Source organism: Tachypleus tridentatus, chromosome 8 (genome assembly GCF_004210375.1).
Source record: "Tachypleus tridentatus isolate NWPU-2018 chromosome 8, ASM421037v1, whole genome shotgun sequence".
Lineage (NCBI taxonomy): Eukaryota > Metazoa > Arthropoda > Merostomata > Xiphosura > Limulidae > Tachypleus > Tachypleus tridentatus.
This window is the reverse complement of record NC_134832.1, coordinates 43729245-43747946: the sequence shown is the minus strand read 5'-3', so window position 1 is coordinate 43747946 and position 18702 is coordinate 43729245. Positions and strand designations below refer to the sequence as shown.

Below are 18702 nucleotides of genomic sequence, written 5' to 3'. Positions count from 1 at the left end.
CGTTGATCCGGAAAGTTTGCAACATGCATAATAATGTATAGTTATTATTTAAACGTAATAAATCGAACTTTTGATAAAAGATTTATTCAAGTGCCTGAGACAAGTCTTCAGTGGCATATGTTTGTATATGCATGTGTGGTTTTGTATTTTATTTGACCAAAAACTTCAGATTTTTCAAAGGTTCGTTATCAGGAGTGAGGTTAGGCTTAATTACTAGAAAACAGTAAACAATACCGATGCTATCGATATAAGAGGTAGGGTTGCAGAAAGTAAAATAATTGTAAATAACGTCAAGTTTACACAAGTTATAACGTAGCAGGAACGAAAATGTAAAAGCATAACCTCATTTAGATAATTCACACAAATTTCAACGACATTTAACTAATAAACAAGCATGATGTGGTACTGTCTTGAACGAGTTTTATGTTTGAAGTAGATTTGTTTTATGGTATTGGTCACATATGTGATCCATTACCATCGAATAACTGAATGTTTAAACGGTTTTATTTTGTAGCGATTGAACACTTTTGAGTAATAATCAAGCATGCTAGAAATTGCTGCTTGACCTGTTTTATAAAGGTTCTCGATATTTAGTATAATAAGATGTCGGCTGTTAAAGATGCGCTGAAACATTTGTTCTAGTTGAAAGAGTTGATAGTATGAGTACGGTACAATAGGGGGAAAGTCATATAATTGTTCGTAAGTATTTAACTACAAAGCAAGTTTAATATTTAATTTCACTTTTTTTTATTTCATGAGAAGTGCAAATCAGAATATGCTCTTGTTATATTTAAGACATTCAAACAACTTGCATTACGAGTCATGTTAAATGTTTTCTATATTTAATAATAAGTAACGTTGTCAACATCAATGGGTGTAAGGGAGTATTTTTAATGAAAGACATGAAGCACAAAAAATACATCGTAAAAACAATTAAAGGTTCATTTAGCTATAATATTATTTTTGTCGCAAAGGAATGAATGCTTTTATGAGATAGTCAGTTTCCCCTCAGTTCATTGCTGTGCAAATTAGAGATTTAATAAACAACTAAGTGATTTGAAATGCAAATAATTATTTATTCAGTTTATATTCGGGGGTGAAGAGGTCATTGCTGTACCTGACTCCTACCCCCAGGTCATCAGTCGAAACACCGATACATACGTATGGTTCGAACGTATTGAAAATATATGAGGTGATCTCAAATAACTTTGCAGCATTTATCCCTTTGAATTGAATCATGCAGTTTAAGGTGCTCCATAAAAAGACACCTGGATGTTTCACTCATGTATGGTGATTGGACAGATAAAATAAGCTTGTAAGTTACAACAAATTGTTTAGCAGTACGTCAAAATGTTACAGTAGGATATGAAACTACTTCCAAATCAATAGTACAGTTACTGCGATAAATGAACAAAGTGGCTTTTACTAGTTCAACAGGATAGGCGCCACTCACCATAAAGCCGGATCCATAAAGACAAAGAGTGAGCTATTCCTAGAAATAAGAGATTTACACACACACACACACTAAAAGGTAACTTACTCAATCAGTCTCACGAAAGAGTGGAGGATGGCAACAGGTGGGTGAATGTACCACGACAAAGAAGAAACAGCTACTCAAAGTAAAGAATGGGAAGTGAGTATAGCAGTTCCAGTGCTTGACAGACAAAGTCGCTCCAACAGGTGACAGTTTCGATATGCAGGGAAAGGAGAAGTTGTATGACCTGAGTGAAGACATGATGGATTTACAACACAAGAAGACGGCCACTATCTGCCATATGGTGCCTGCTTCGAGATGTCATCAGATACCCACAACTGCATTTGGATTCCGTGTCGGAGGTCAAGGGATTAGAAACTTGCGTTACTAGCCCATATATATATATATATATATGTAAACATATCTAATAAAAGTGTATTCCACTCACAGCAAAGCATAAAATGGCCTACTTTTAAGACTGCTAATAACTCAGTGGAACAACAAAACGTGGAGAAATATTCCTTTTTACAGATGAGCTGGAATGGCATATTTAATCCCACACATTCTTCTACATTTCGTTTTGCCATGTGCTGGCGTAGTTTGCCATGGCCTTCTCAAATAGTTAATACTGCCTTTCCCTACATGTTAAACTGGTCAACTGGTTGAGACAATACTTGCAGAAGAGGGGGAAGTGTCGGTATGGAGTGGTATGCATAATCATGTAACTCTAGCTTATCGAATATTTGTAGAATTCTCGTGAAGTATGCGCCAGAAATCCCTACAGAGTAAATTCAGAGATTAAAAATGTTCTGAAAACATCTTTTTTTTCAGATACCTCCCCCAAGACCTGCCAACACTCCGATTTTTAAAAATGTTGCATCAGTAACATTAAAAATAAATAGGATTATCTTTTAACATGTAAAGCTACCTCTACTAAATATAATTTACAGTGTAGTCTGAATAACCAATTATCGTATTTTTGGTTTCATAAATCATTTGATGTCTTAGTTTTACAAAACTTAACTGGGGGATACTATTTTGATTTCAAAATACCATTGTTAAGTGATTCGGATCCCCCGTCACACCAAACGTGCTTACCTTTTCAGCCGTTTATAATGTGATGATCAACTTTCTTCCCTCTAGTCTTACACTCCTAAATTGGGGGGTGACTAGCGCAGACAGCCCTCGTGTAGCTTTGCGCAAAATTAGAAACAAACAATCTGCCAACTCGATTAACTCGTAGTTTTGTTTCTTACAAACAATCGAAATTCGAAAAATAAGATGTTATTGCCATGATAAACATGCAGTGTTGTCAAAAACTACATAATTTCATTAGTTAAAATTATTTTAGTTACAGAGATGTCTACGCTATATAATTTGAATATTCAAAATGGAAAATACATGAACCAAAAATGTCAAGTTTTTTTATGTTTGGACCGCTAGTCCATGGATCTCCGTATTCACAAAATCGTGTTCCGTCACTCGCGTGACGGTCAAATCTTCGGTTACAATGCCCCAGAAACGATATGAATTAATCGACTTTCCCTCTTAGTCTATCAGTTCAAAATTAGGGACGACCAGCGCAAGTAGTCCTTGTATAGCTGCGTGCGAAATTCAAATCAATTTCACAAACCTCCGTGAACCAGAAAACGCCACAGCATCTACTGTGAATTTAGGCTTACGAATGAACAATAACATTAAGATGATCGCGAAATTCTATGACATAAGATTAAATTATTAAAACGGATTTAGAGAACACAACAATTTCCTAAAGACTGTTAATGACGTAATATCATATTTCGTAACGTTACGAGACGAGGAAGCTGCTAATAAAACATAGTTGTTATGACGTGACATCACTGAAGTTATTGGTTTTTATTTTTTTAACCAGAGGTTTAATCTTAATGTACATAATTTCTAAAATATGAATGCATAGTTCTTTTGAGTTTTTTTGTGCCAAGCACAGTTTATGTAATGTTTAAGACACTTTTATTTTCATTCAAACTTTGTTTCCGTAAAAAGGGAGTCATTGTCACGTATGCCTCGTTTGCAGAACTCTGGAAAATTTTAAACCTAGAAATAAAAAAGTATCATATCTACAAAAAAGACGAATAAATGTCTTTATATTAATATTATCATTTTTTCATTCCTTAAAGGGTTTGAATCCCTGTCACACTAAATATGTCCGCCCTTTCAGCCGTTAAGGCGTTATAATGTTACGGTCAATCCCACTATTCGTTGGTAAAATAGTAGCCCAAGAGTTGGCGGTGGGTAATACTGACTAGCTGCCTTCCCTCTGGTCTTACACTGCTAAATTATGGACGGCGAGCGCAGGTGGCCCCTGTGTAGGTTTGCGTGACATTCAAAAACAAACAAACGTACCTTAAAAATAAGCATTACATCTTTTTGCATTCATTTATCACCGATAAGTTTATGGATGTTGTGTTCTCTGAATGTATGGTACAACCTGAGTCGCAACACATAAAAAATTTAAAATATGTAAGCAAAAGTAAATTATTCAGTTTTCAGCAGATATGGTCTGTCAGATTTAAACTCGAAAAATGTCAGAAAACACTGGCTGTTTTTTTATCCTCTCTGTTCACTGGTTAAGCTTTCTCAGACCGCCCAGCAGTCACACACTGTCAGTCTCCTTCAGAAGTTGGCGTCAGGTACCATGCGACTGTTCTGGCTCAAGAGCACGTGTCAGAACGTTTAAATAGTGAAATGTCTTTTGTCATACGTTTCTATGGGTATTAAAATGTTATTTTACAATTATACTGTGTCTAAAGCATACTTATTTTTAAAAGGTTTATTATTTACGTAATATACAACAAAGGTCGCTTGATTTCAGTTATTCGTGTTGGCAGAACAGTAAGGTGAAAGTCGACAACATTATAGTGCATTTAGAAATATATTAAACTGACAAGCCTTGTTTTTATAAACCTTATTTCAATGTTAGCGATTTTAGAATTTTACCAGATAGGTTCTTTTCTCTTAATGATCAATTTAAAGGAACTTGTGTACCGTGTTTTATCTCAATAGTGTTTTCAACTTGTTACTAATATAAGTTGTCTCAAATAATTAACGTCTGTCAAATTTTGACAGAATTATGGCGCTATAAAATTTAGTCCTGAATATGTGCACTCACATGGTTTTGCTAAATAAAGCCATCGTTCACATATAGCTTGAACTGATCGACTAAAAAGATGAACTTAGTTTTATGTTATCTTTGACTTTGTAGTTCTTGATGCTATTGATGGATTACATCACTAGTAAAAAGCGATACATTTAGAATCATTTAGAACATTTTTAAAATGTTCGTGTAGTGTTTATTTTTGGTTCTACAGATAGATGTCACCCCATCCTCCCCTTTACCCTGATTTCTTCAATCCTACGTTGATTTCGTCGTTTTCTGGGAAGTTTGTTTAAAGCATTGTTGTTGCGCATTGTTGTAATATTTCAAGTGAATTACAACAAAGCTATTTTACATCAATAACAGGTGTGGCCTTCAGTGACAAGCATGTAACTAACGAAACTGAAGAACAAGCGACTACGTCAACAGCACCCTTCACCAGTGTCTCGTCAGTCCCTAAAAAACCACCACGGACATTTGATTATAAAACTAACGCTTTTGCTCCCGATAAAAACTCTTCAACGAGAAACTCTTCAGAACTAGGAGCAATTCCTAAAGGTGAGGTACCTGTTGCCAAATGTACAGACGAGAGTCGACATTTCGTTTACCCACCCCCTACTGACATGGATAGAACTGTGTTGAAAAAAGTTTCAAGAAGAAGAAAATCTTCTTCCTCGTCGTCTGTAGAGGAAGATCATGGAGGTGGTCAAGAGGATGTACCAATTAGATCTAATGTACCTCGTACTTCTCCCCTGAGCGGCAAGCGAGGACCTCAAAGCTCTGTGATACCAGTTCGGGGGGACACGCCCCCGTCTCCTAGAGAGAGTAGACTTTCGGCGGACGGAAGTCCTATAAAACATAGGTCACAATCTACTAGCAGCGAAGATCAGACGGTACCTGTTCCCACTCCTAGAAAAAGGCTAAGCCCTTTACGTAAACAGCAAGCAGTCGTGGAGCCTTTAGAGACTTCCTCTGTTGACGCTGTTGATCCCGTTGTACCGAAACAAGATAGTAAGTTCACGTTGTTAGGTAGCACCCACGACTCTGGAGTGACTGACCTTAGCTGTCCAGTGTCTCCTCGCACTTTTTCCAGTGATCACTCCAGACAGAGCAGTGATCTGGCCGGTGAATCTAGCATAGATCAGGGACTTCCGAGTCCATCTGCATCAAGTCTGAGTGAGTCCGAAATTGAGAAGACCACTGGAGTAATCTTTAAAAAAGTGAATTTAAAGAAGAAAAGATCATCGGAAGAAGTAACTGAAAAATATCCAAATGGTGAGTAAACGTTTTCAATGACTATTAACTGAATTACATTGAAGGCTGGTTTAACACAGTAAAGTCAACAATAAAAGTGAAACAAAATATATATATATAAACCACAAAATGTTTATAAACGAATGTAAATAGTTAGAAACTTGCATGCACATTGCACCTGAATATTACATGTTTTATGTATATAAAAATGGCATTTAGATGCACAAATTATTTTTTGCATCTTTCTCTTTTTCAAGCTGTGTTAAATCGTATTACTGTTCAGACTTTTAAAATGTTTTCACAACTAAACTTTATCATAAAATACTATTTTATGGAGAGTTTTGTTGTTGTTGCAAGACTCATCACAGGAATATTCTCATCTTTACAGCTTTAAAGAGCACACCATCACAGTTGGACTGTTTAATTTCACGTACTAACCCTAATAGACATTCCAAATTAACCCTTAATATTAAGCCAGTAGTCTGTAATTCTGGTGTTGAGCTGGTAAACTTACAAAGAGATATAACACCACATACTAACACTAGGGGTCTGTTAAATTGCTCATTAGATGAACTAACAACTCTACTTTCTAACTCAAATAATAATGCTAGAAGCATGCAAATCTCAGATAACCAGTTCAGGTTTATACAGAGCTCTACATTTCCGGGAAATACTAGCGGTAATTTTCAAAGTTCCTCGTTTTCTGAAGGGTGCATGCTGGTTCGTGTTCCCACCTCGGTTTTTGATACTTTTGAGTCTAACAGTCAAACATTTAACTGGCCAAGCATGAGGGTCATTGCTGACAATCAAACTAAACCATTCTTGACTTCTGTAGAGGTAGGATCTCCTTCTGTGTCTCCCCTACCCAGTAACTTCCGTTCTCAGCTAACTGTTCACAGTGATGGTGCAGATCAAGGTCTAACGACGGAAGAACAACGGACCATTAGAAGAGATAGTGTATCCAGCACGCCTACAGCTTCTCCGCCACTTCAGCGTGTCAAGCAATTTGATCGAAGCTCGAGACGACTGCGCCTCCGTATGCAGTCCCGACAAAGTCCAGAATGTGATAACAACAGAAGCTCTCATGCCAAGTTCCCAGCTATACCCACCTTCTGTTGTGAAGAGCCCGCAACTTTATTTAGAGCTAGAAGTGCTTCACTACCAACCAGACAAGGAATCAATAACTGGTCGGGAAGCTGGAGTCCCTGCTCGATGGAAGGCCAGATGTGGCGCCTTGAAGAGGATATGGCTTTAGCTGCTGCACTGCTTGAGTCACAAAGTGAGCCTGACCTAGATGTTGACAAGATAATGCCGGAAGGTGATGACTACAAGTTAGTGTTCATAAGCAGCTCCTGCTCATCCCAGAGTTCTGACCTGGACTCTGTTGCTGGCAGTTCGGACGATGAAGTCGGCTGTGGACGAATCATGCGAGTCAGGTCGCATATGGAAATCTCAAATGGGGCGGTATATATTGAAGATTCAGACTGGGAATTTTTTTCAGATTCTGATTATGCCAAACGCATATCATCCGCTCAGAGTGCAGCTGACTCTTCGTCTTCAGAGATATTTTTCTTAGACGATCTGGAGCCAGCCGGAGAACGGAGTAGTCCAACCAGGATTCTTGAGGAAATTAGCTGTGAAGATGAAAACTTCCAAAATCGTAGTAAAAGAGAAGGTTTTTCTGATCCTAGTTTTATAGAAAATCGAAATTTGGGGAAAGTTTCTCCCGATCCTCCCGGGATAGAAATTGATCCAGGTTGTTCGTTTCTAGAAGAATCACGAGCTACAAAGTCTCAGACTCTGGCTGAAAGTGAGGTTTCCATCACTTCAGACTTTAAGGTGACTGTTAAAGTTGCAGAAATACCTCGTGATAATTCTGTCAAGGAGTTTGAAACACCGTTAAACTCTGCAGTGGGTTTTCTAGAACCTTCCAGACGTGAAAACATTACTCAACAATATGGCTGTTCAACTGGCGCCAAGTCAGCGTTATTTGAAACCAGTGTAATAAGTGAGCAACACCTGCCTAATGTAACCTTCTCTACCTCACCTTGTGAGTGGACCAACTCTCACAACGCTTACGAGAACCACAGTGAGAAGGATAAGAAACTTGATCGGGTTGCTCGAGTGAAACGAAGTTTGACTTCACAGTCCGAAGAAAAGGTATACAACCGTAACAGTTCTGCGGGCAAAAGCCAAGACTCGTGGCTTTTTCCCTTACCTTCGCCCGAGTTATCACGTGATCAGCCAGCTTGTTTGATAAGTTTACGTGTACAACCAAACCTTCAGAATATAGGCTTAACTAACCAAATCGAAGTCATTAGAAAATTTGCGTTAAGTGATAACTACTGTACAAAGGAAAATGAGAAGTGGAGCACTTCGAAAGATGATTCACAGATAAAATATGAAAATGTCTTGTATCTTCAACCAAGAGAATCTGTGACAGATGAGGTACAAGGTATTTCTTTGCTTTCAATTCACGAAAAAACTATTTCAAACGAGAGCACGCTGATGGAACGGCTTGCTTCTGCACGGGAACAGATTAGTTTACATAGTGTTCTGGCTTGTGACGACAACAAAAATATGCCAGAAACAGATTATAATGTACAGCTTATCCAACACGACAATGCCAGTGAGATTACAGGATCACAAATGTGTAGTGAAAAAGTGTCTATATGTCAAGATAGTTTTACTTCTGAACCCATATTATTATCTTTTGAAATAGATCTTCATGGAAAGAATAAAAATAGAAAGGAAGTAAATAGTAATGTGGCAGTGAATTTCAATAAACAGGATGTCCATAACCAACAAGTGAATGACATTACTGGAGAGGGCATACAGAAACAAATCCTGCCACTCAGTGCCACCAGTGAACTATCAGAACAGCTAAGTTATAAAAACTCACACTCTCATGATACTGTAAACCTTATAAACACAGAACAAGTAGTTAATCTCTGTCATAAAGAACCTGTGTCAATTGATGGAATGAACCAATACTGGACTGAGAATATCAGGTTACCTCCTTCAGAGAAGCACAGCTGTGAATTTTGCTATAATCTATTGCTTCCTAAACAAAGTGGCAGTACTGTGGACAAACAGGTTTGTGATGATGTTTTATATTGTTATTATAATATACCTAATGAGAAAAAAAGTGTACACCAACTCGATTATATGTCTTTTTATCCAAAAATATCAAACAAGGAAAATACACAGAAACAAAAGTTTGATGAACATGTGTTTTTTCCACAGATAAATGCCATCATTCCATGTAACACTGAAAGTCAAAGTAATGTCTGTCATGAAAGTTTTGAAGACGTAATGAATGATTCTGAGTTTAACAGTCCCAATAAAGTAAGACTAGAAAACCATCAGATTATTGAAAATACTCTACAAAATAAAGAACTTTTTCAAGAAAATGGATTCGGACTGCAACAAATGGGTCAGCAGTCTAATAAATTATCTCCTCAAAAAAGTGATACATTTAGAGAAGTGTATAATAATCAAGTCATAAGTACATCACTTACTGAAAAATGTGTCTCAAGTAAACCTGAAGTGGACACCAAACTTTACCAGAAGAAAACTGCTCATGACAAATGTACAAATTGTCAACAGGCTTATGATAATGTCTTATTTTTTCAAGGTCATGTAACTAGAGACAGTATAAGGGAACATCAAGTAGGTAATGTAGCATTCAGTGATAAAGGTGAGGCTAATGTGGGGCCACAGTTTGAAAATATTGTACTTCATTCCAAATATAACAAATGTGAGGACCTATGTGTGTCAGAAAGTGAAAATAATGATAATCTAGAGAAGAAAGAAATAAAAGATTCTCACTCGTGTGAAGAGTGTCTTATTGAAGTAAATACACAGAGTAAAGATAAAGGTATGGTTGTATTTCGAGAAAGTGCAGTCAGTGAAAGTACAAATAAGTTTATGCTTACAGAGGATAGTCATAGAGGTGGAGAAGAAAAGCAATGGATCCATCTTTTTCAAAGTGGAGCAGATGAAGATCACCTAAGTAAAAGCCATGACTTTGCTTCACAAGATAATTCTAATAAAAATAAATGGAAGTTAGAGGCATTACCTGAACCAAACAATAATGATAAACTACTGCCAAGATTAAATACAGAATTTAATCACTCATTAGTCCTTGATTTAATGTTTGGCAATAAAACATCTTTACTCTTAACTATGGATGATGCAGGCATAACATCCTTATTTTCTGGCTCAGTGAGTAATAAAGAAATACCAATAACTGTTGATTCTGGAGAATTGGACAAATTACCAGAACCAACTGATACAAATGACAGCAAGAAAGCATGGAAGTTATCTGAATGGAAATGTATTAAGGAAAATCTGTCACTTACTGTATTGAAAGGTACAGAACTAATACCACCCTTACCTGTATCAGGCATTTATGAAAGTTCATTGATATCTGTTAATATAAACTGCCCAGAAAATATTTTAATGCTACCAGATTCAGAAAATGTTAATAAGACATCAGAATTGCCCAATTTAGAAGACACTGAAAAAACACCTGTTGCTTTGCCTGGTTCAGAACTTGTAATGGAAATAGCTGCTTATTCAAATTCAGAAGATGCTAACAACATGTTTCCGTTACCTGAATCAGGTAATGTTACAAAACAACCAGTTATACATGACTTAGAAAATGCAAAAGAAATACAAATAATGACTGATTCAAAAGATACAGAGGAAGTGTTAACATTACCTGATACTAGGGAAACATTAACATTGCATGAAACAAAAGGTACCACTGAAGAATCAATATTACCCAATTTAGAAGGTATTAAAAGTACAACTGTAGATGTTTCAGAAGGTGCTAAAGAAGTAACAAGCATACATGGTTCTGAAAATCTTAAAGTTCGAACATTACCTGATACAGAAGAGATAAAAGAAGCAACAATTATAGTTCACTCAAATGATAATGAAAAATTGCTAATATTAACTGATAAAGAAGGCACTAAGGTACCAGTATTACTTGGTACAGAAGATACCAAAGAAGCAACAACTGTAAATGATCCAGATGCTAATGAGAAAACACAAACATTTCTTAATCAAAAATTTACTAAAGATATAAAATTACTCAATTCAGAAGATTCCCAAGGATCAATAAGTAAAGATGAACCAGATAATATTGACAAATCATTAATATTACCTGATCAAAAAGTTATTAAAGAAGCAACAGCTATAAATGACTCGGATAATGCTGACAAATCACGAATATTACATGATCAAGAAATTGCTGAAGAAGTACCAGCATCACCTGATCAGGAAGTTACTAAAGAAGCAACAGCTATAGATGACCCAGATAATACTGACAAATCACTAACATTATGTGATCAAGAAGTCACTAAAGAAGTACCAACATCACCTGATCAGGAGGTTACTGAAGAAGCAACAGCTGTACATGACCCAAATAATGCTAAAAAATCACTAATATTATGTGATCAAAAAGTTACTAAACAAGCACCAACATCACCTGATCAAGAGGTTACTAAAAAAGCAACAGCTATAGATGACCCAGATAATGCTAATAAATCACTGACATTGCTTGATCAAAAAGTTATTAAAGAAGTACCAATATCACCTGATCAAGAAATTACTGAAGAAACAGATGTACATGACCCAAATAATGCTAACAAATCACTAATATTATGTGATCAAGAAATTACTAAAGAAGTACCAATATCACCTGATCAAGAAATTACTAAAGAAGTACCAACATCACCTGATCAAGAAGTTACTGAAAAAACAACAGATGTACATGATTCAGATAATGCTAACAAATCACTAATATTATGTGATCAAGAAGTTACTAAAGAAGTACCAACATCATCTGATCAGAAGGTTACTAAAGAAGTAACAGATGTACATGATCCAGATAATGCTAACAAATCACTAATATTATGTGATCAAGAAGTTACTAAAGAAGAACCAGCTTCACCTGATCAGGAGGTTACTAAAGAAGAACCAGCTTCACCTGATCAGGAGGTTACTAAAGAAGAACCAGCTTCACCTGATCAGGAGGTTACTAAAGAAGTACCAACATCACCTGATCAAGAAGTTACTAAAGAAGTATCAGCTTCACCTGATCAGGAGGTTACTAAAGAACTAGCAGCTTCACCTTATCAGAAGATTGCTGAAGAAGCAACAGCTGTACATGACCCAGATATTGCTAACAAATCACTAATATTATGTGATCGGGAAGTTACTGAAGAAGTACCAACATCACCTGATCAAGAAGTTATGAAAGAAGTACCAGCTTCACCTAATCAGGGGGTTACTAAAGAAGTACCAGCTTCACCTGATCAGGAGGTTACTAAAGAAGTACCAGCTTCACCTGATCAGGAGGTTACTAAAGAAGTACCAGCTTCACCTGATCAGGGGGTTACTAAAGAAGTACCAGCTTCACCTGATCAGGGGGTTACTAAAGAAGTACCAGCTTCACCTGATCAGGGGGTTACTAAAGAAGTACCAGCTTCACCTGATCAGGAGGTTACTAAAGAAGTACCAGCTTCACCTGATCAGGAGGTTACTAAAGAAGTATCAGCTTCACCTGATCAGGAGGTTACTAAAGAAGTACCAGCTTCACCTGATCAGGGGGTTACTAAAGAAGTACCAGCTTCACCTTATCAGGAGGTTACTGAAGAACCAACAGCTGTACATGACCCAGATAATGCTAACAAATTACTAATATTATGTGATCAAGAAGTTACTAAAGAAGTACCAACATCATGTGATCAGGAGGTTACTGAAGAAGTACCAACATCACCTGATCAGGAGGTTACTAAAAAAGCAATATTACCTGATAAATTACGAATAGTACTTGGTGAGGAACAAGCTAAAAAAGGAACATTATCTGATTCAGAAAGCTCTAAACAAGCAACAGCTATAGATGTTTCAGATAATAATAACAAATCATTAATTTTGTCTGATCAAGGATTAAAAATACACAATTCAAAAGGTTCAAAAGAAGCTGATACAGAAGAGACCAAAGAAGCAATCACAATAGGTGTTTTAGATTATAATGAAAAGTCACTAATATTACACAATCAAGAAGAAACAAATGAAGCTTTAACATTATCTGATCAAGAAAATACTGAAGAAGTGCCAATATTACCTGATATGGAAGATAACAAAGAAACAAAAGCTGTAGATGATCAAGAAAAAACTAAAGAAGCAGCATTATTTCAAGAATCAACAACTATAGATGATTCAGATAATAGTGATGACTCACTAATATTGCCTGATGAAGTTACTAAAGAACTATCAATATCACCTGTCCAAAAAGAAACTAAAGAAACAACAGCTGTAGGTGATCCAAATAATACTGGTAAATCACCAACATTACCTAATCAAAAAGAAATTGAAGGCATACAAAAGTTGCCTGATCAGGATGTTAATAAAGAATTAACACTACCTGATTCGAAAGGTTTGAAAGAAGCAACAACAGATGATCCAGATAATTCTAATGAATTGCCAGTGTTACCTGATCAAGAACAAATTGAAGAAGTAATAATAACCAGTTCAGAAGAAGCAACAACTATAGGTGATCTATGTAACACTGACCAATCAATAATATTACATAATAAAAAAGAAACTAACAAAACACTAACATCTCCTGATCAAGAAGAAACTAAAGAAACAACAGCTGTAGGTGATCCAGATTTTGCTGATGAATCATTAATATTACACTATGATAAAGAAACTAGAGGAGCATCAGAATTATCTGATCATGAAGTTACTGAAGAACCAACAACCATAGATGATCCAAAATCACTAATATTACCTGATCAAGAAGAAACCAAAGTTACAGAAAATACTAAAGAAATGTCAACAGTACGTGATCTAGGATATAACAAAGAATTGCTAACTATACAGGATTCAGAAGCCATTAAAGAAGTATCTACATTACTTAATTCAGAAAATACCAAAAGAATACAAGAATTACCTGACTCAGAGGATACATCAGAACTACAAACATTATATGAGGAAGATGATACCAACAAAATATTTACATTACCTGATTCAGAAGAAACTTCAGGTGTACAAACATTATGTGAGGAAGATGATACCAACAAAATGTTTACGTTTCCTGATTCAGAAGATACATCAGACGTACAAACAGTATATAAGGAAGATGATACCAATAAAATGCTTTTGTTGCCTGATTCATATTGTATCAGAAAGGGACAAAAATTGTATAATTCAGCAGATTTTGATGACATAACACCACTACCCAATCCAGAAGATAGTAAAGAACTGTTAATGTTGCTTGAATCAGAAAATGCTTCAGAAACATCAAATACACCCAATTTAGATGGTATGAAAGAAATACCAAAATTATGTTGTTCACAAGATTTGAAGGAAATGCCAACAGTGCCTAAGTTACAAGATATTAAAGAAGTGCAAGCAGTACTTGATTCAGAGGGTGCTCAAAAAGCATCAACTAAAGAAATGCCAGGTATATGTAATTTAGAAAATATCCAAGATATATCAAATATAAATAAAACAGATGATATGAAAGAAATACCAACATTGTCTAGTTCAGAAGATAACAGCAAAATACCAATAGTATCTTATTCAGGATGTGATGATAAAGATTCAGAAGACAGTAAAACAGTTTTAACTGTACCTGTTTCAGAAGATGGTAAAGAGGTATTTACTACATCTGATTCAGAAGAGTCTAATAACAAACAAGTAATAACTGGTTTAGAAGATGAGGAAGCACTAATAGCAGCTGATTCAGAAGATACTAAAGAAACAACATTCACAGATGATTCAGAACATCCTAAAAAGGAATTAAATTTGCTTGTTTCAGAAGGCACTAAAGAGGAATCACCACTACCTGATTCAGAAGATTATAGTAAAACACAAGCAATAGCTAGTTTAACAGATAGTACAAAATCACCAACAATAGCAGATTCAGAAGATGGTAAGGAAACAATGACACAGCTTAATTTAGCCAATGAAGCATCAGCACCATCTGATTTAGAAGGCATGGAGGAAGAATCAGCATTATGTAATTCAGATGGTTCTAAAGAAATGTTTGATTTAGTAAGCCATAAAGAATCAATATCACTATTTAATTCAGAAGACTTAAAAGAAACATCTAATTCAAAAGGTTCTTATGAGCAACCTACATTATCTGGTTCAGAAGATTCTAGAGAAAAGTCAACATTGCCTGATTCAAAAGGTTCTAAGGAACTACCAACATTACATTTTTCAGAAGATTCTAAGGAGCCATCAACACTGCCCGATTTGGATAATTCTGAAGAGAAATCAACAGTGCCCAGTTCAGAAGATTTTAAAGAGAAATCAACACTGCCAAGTTCAGAAGATCCTAAAGAGACATTACCACTGCCCAATTTAGATTCTAAAGAGACATCAACACTGTCTGATTCAAAAGATTCTAAAGAGATATCAATGCTTTCTGATTTGAAAGGTTCTAAAGAATCACAAACATTACCCATTTTGGGATATTTTAAGGATTCATCAACATTGCCCAATTCCATAGGCCCTAAAGAAACAGTACCCATATCAGAAGTAAAAAAGCTTAAATTAACAGATGATTTAAAATGTACTAAAGGATCACCAACAATATCATTTTCAGAAGGTACTAACAAAAAATCAACATTGCCTGATTCAGAAGGTTTCAAAGAGCTACTAGCTTTACATGTCGATGTATTACTTGATTCAGAAGAGGCTAATGATACATCAATATTATGTGGTTCAAAAATCTCTAAAGAACCATTATTGTTTCTTGATTCACAAAGTAGCGTGAAAGCATCATCACACACTAATTCAGAAGAAATCGAAGTTCCACCAGTATCTGATTTGAAGGATACTGAGAAATCGCCAACATTATCTCATTCAGAAGCTTCTAAAGGACCATCAGTGTTAGATTGTTCTGAGAATAATAGGAAAACGTCAACATTGCATGATTTGAATGATACTAAGGAATCACCAACATTACTTGTTTCGGAAAGTACCAATGAAATAACAAAATTATCTAGTACAAAAGATTCTAAGGAAGCGTCAACATTACACGACTTACAATTCTGTAAAGAAGTATCAGTATTATGTAGTTCAAAAGATAATAAAGAAGTGCAAATTATTCATGATTCAGATTATTTTATAAAAGAACCAGAATTATTAGCAAATCCAGAAGAGGAAGTAATAAAACTTCAAGAACAACCGACGGCGCCTAATTCAGAAGATAGAGAAGACCCACTAAATTTGATAAATTTATTGTTAGGTGAAGAATCTTCTGCATATTATGCAGACAAAGAGTCAACACTTAGGTCAAAATATGACAAGTCAGCAGTACTTGAATTAATTAATGAAAAAGAAAGTGATAACATAATAGAATCTGATGAATTATTCCGTGATGAAGTTAAGGAAAATGACGAAGAAATAAATATATCGCTTGGTGATGAAGAAGAGTCGTCAACGTTGTTAAATTTATGCAGTCATGATATATTAAAAGCTTCAGATTTAGACATTACGGAAGAAACATTGAATTATCATGAATTAAAGAACAATGAATATAGTCCAGCGCAGCTAAATTTTGAAGTAAAAGAGGATGCATTTAATATAGGAGAAATTTCTACCCCATTTTGTGTAAGAGGAAATGAGGGGACATTATTATTCTCTACTTCTGAATTACTTGCATCATCTTATTCCAGAGAAAATCTGGAAGTATTGAAGTTATTAGGTTTAAATGACGGAGACAAGAAACACGCTTTAAGCAGCATAGGAGAAAATGAAAATACAACCCAGTTAGTTGATTCGGGTACGTGGGAGGAAACGTATTACTGTCATATGCGTTCACAAGAAACTGGAAAAACATTGGTATCACTTAAAACTACAAATCCTGAGCAAAGGTTGAACTTATCTAGTTCAGTAAATACCAAATCCAGTCGTTACGTCTTAGAAGGCCAGCTATGTTCTGATAAAGTATCTCCCAACCAATGCAATTGTTTCTCGAGCAAAGGAGGCCATGATTTAATAGGCAACTTGCCAAGCACCACCTGCCGTGCTGTAGCAGATGACCAAGTTTGTAAGAAGTCAAATGGGGAGCGTATACCACCTGACAAACACAACGAGAGGGAAAGTTGGAGTAGAGAGCTGCAGGCTGGGAATCCCCGAACCGCAGCTCCACCACTAGACCAGAACAATGATGTCAGCCGGGTCCGTGACCACGTACAGGCCGGAAGCAGCCCATGCGGGGGTTACTCACAGCCGGTTGGGCCACGGGAACTACACTTGAGCGCCGTTCTAGTCGCCAGCGAACACGCCTCAACAGAAACAAAGACGACTGTATATGATAGCAACCGTGCGGGGCTGGCAGGTGAAACTCACGTTCATCGTGTTGTACAGGTAGAACGTCCGTCGAACCTGTTAGAACGTTTTCCTAGTGGCGAAGAACCCGACAAAGCCGAGTCTGACACGGATTCTCAAGACACTGTGATTGACGGAGAGAGTTACAGACGTATAAGGAGTTTGGCTGTTACGGAAAAACTTCTTTGTGCTAACCAAGAGTTAAGTGTAGGTGTTGGTGGTGGGTGTGTTCTACTAGCTAGTGAGGCAACACCCGGACAAACCACTTTGGCAGTTTCGTCGGAGAGGTCAGCAGAAAGTTTTCCTTCTGAAACTGAAGGCTCGAATTTGATTTCTAGAGACGATGCCATATGTGACGCTTTGTCGACAACATTGCTCCTCTCTGCGCCACATGACGGTCGTTCTGTAGGGAACGACATCTCTGAGTATGAACTGGTTGATTGCTGGCCCGGTAAAGGATGTATATCCTCCAGGTGTAAAGAAATAACTTTAGTTAGCCACTGTGAAAATAAACCAGGTCATTCGACTGCAGATTCCATGGGGCCTTCAAAGTTGGAGAAACCTATTGTATTTGCTGTAGCCGAGAAGGAAGCTGGTGCCTTTACAGAAGACACTTGTATGCAGGAAGAGAAAACAGACAACAATATCACGCAGATTAATGAAAATACACATACAGAATCCGACTTTGGGAATAATGAACAGAAATGTGAACTTAAAAATCTACGTTTTATGGTGATTGCTGAAGAATTAGATGATTCGGAAAATTTTGAGGGTGATAAAACAAAAACTGATGATTTTTTTTCTTCTGATGAAGACTCTGTGGAAAACAGGGAATCTCCCAGTGAAGATGACAGTTTAAGTGACTCATCAGATGAAGCTTCCTATTCAGCTCCAGTTATGGGATATCTGACACCAATGTATGGAAACCCTTTAGCATATTCACTGCATACTATTATGGAAGAAAGTTGTGAGGAGAGCGAAAGAGGGTCACAAACCAACACCCCGACCATCAGTTCCACAGATTCACAACTAGATAAATATTTCAGTTTAGCAATTGCTCCTGGTGGGGCTGTTGAAGATAAAAGAACTTGTGAGGAAACTAGCGAGGGAAGCTCTGAAATCAGTGATTCTTTATCTGAAACATCAGGATCTGTGTACAGTGAAGTAGCCGAAGAATATTTGGACAATGATGATGATGCTGTCCTTGCATCTTCTCGTTTGGAGAAATACTTTACCTCGGGGTTACTTGGGTCTGATCATCTTACTTATCCAGAAAACACTGAGTTTAGTGATAGAAACGATAGCATCAACAACGACGACAAAGATTTCACTGCTCACAAAAGCTATTTGTTAACCACAAGCTCAGTAGAAGAACTCGTGGTTAAAGGATGTACCAGTTTATCTTGCATTTCAAAAGTAGAGGAGAATGCTTTTGACAAAGATGATAATACATTTGACACAATTAAGAGAAAAAGAGAAA

The 18702-nt window shown here is 36.5% G+C and overlaps 1 protein-coding gene across 1 annotated transcript in view; it reads left to right on the top strand.

Annotated features, from left to right (window-relative positions):
• The window catches only part of LOC143222307 (uncharacterized), a 188539-nt gene that overhangs the window by 138019 nt on the left and 31818 nt on the right, over positions 1-18702 (top strand). Inside the window, 2 exon segments of the mRNA XM_076448661.1 lie at positions 4974-5882; positions 6250-18701. Of these exon segments, the coding sequence (XP_076304776.1) occupies positions 4974-5882; positions 6250-18701 (13361 nt within the window).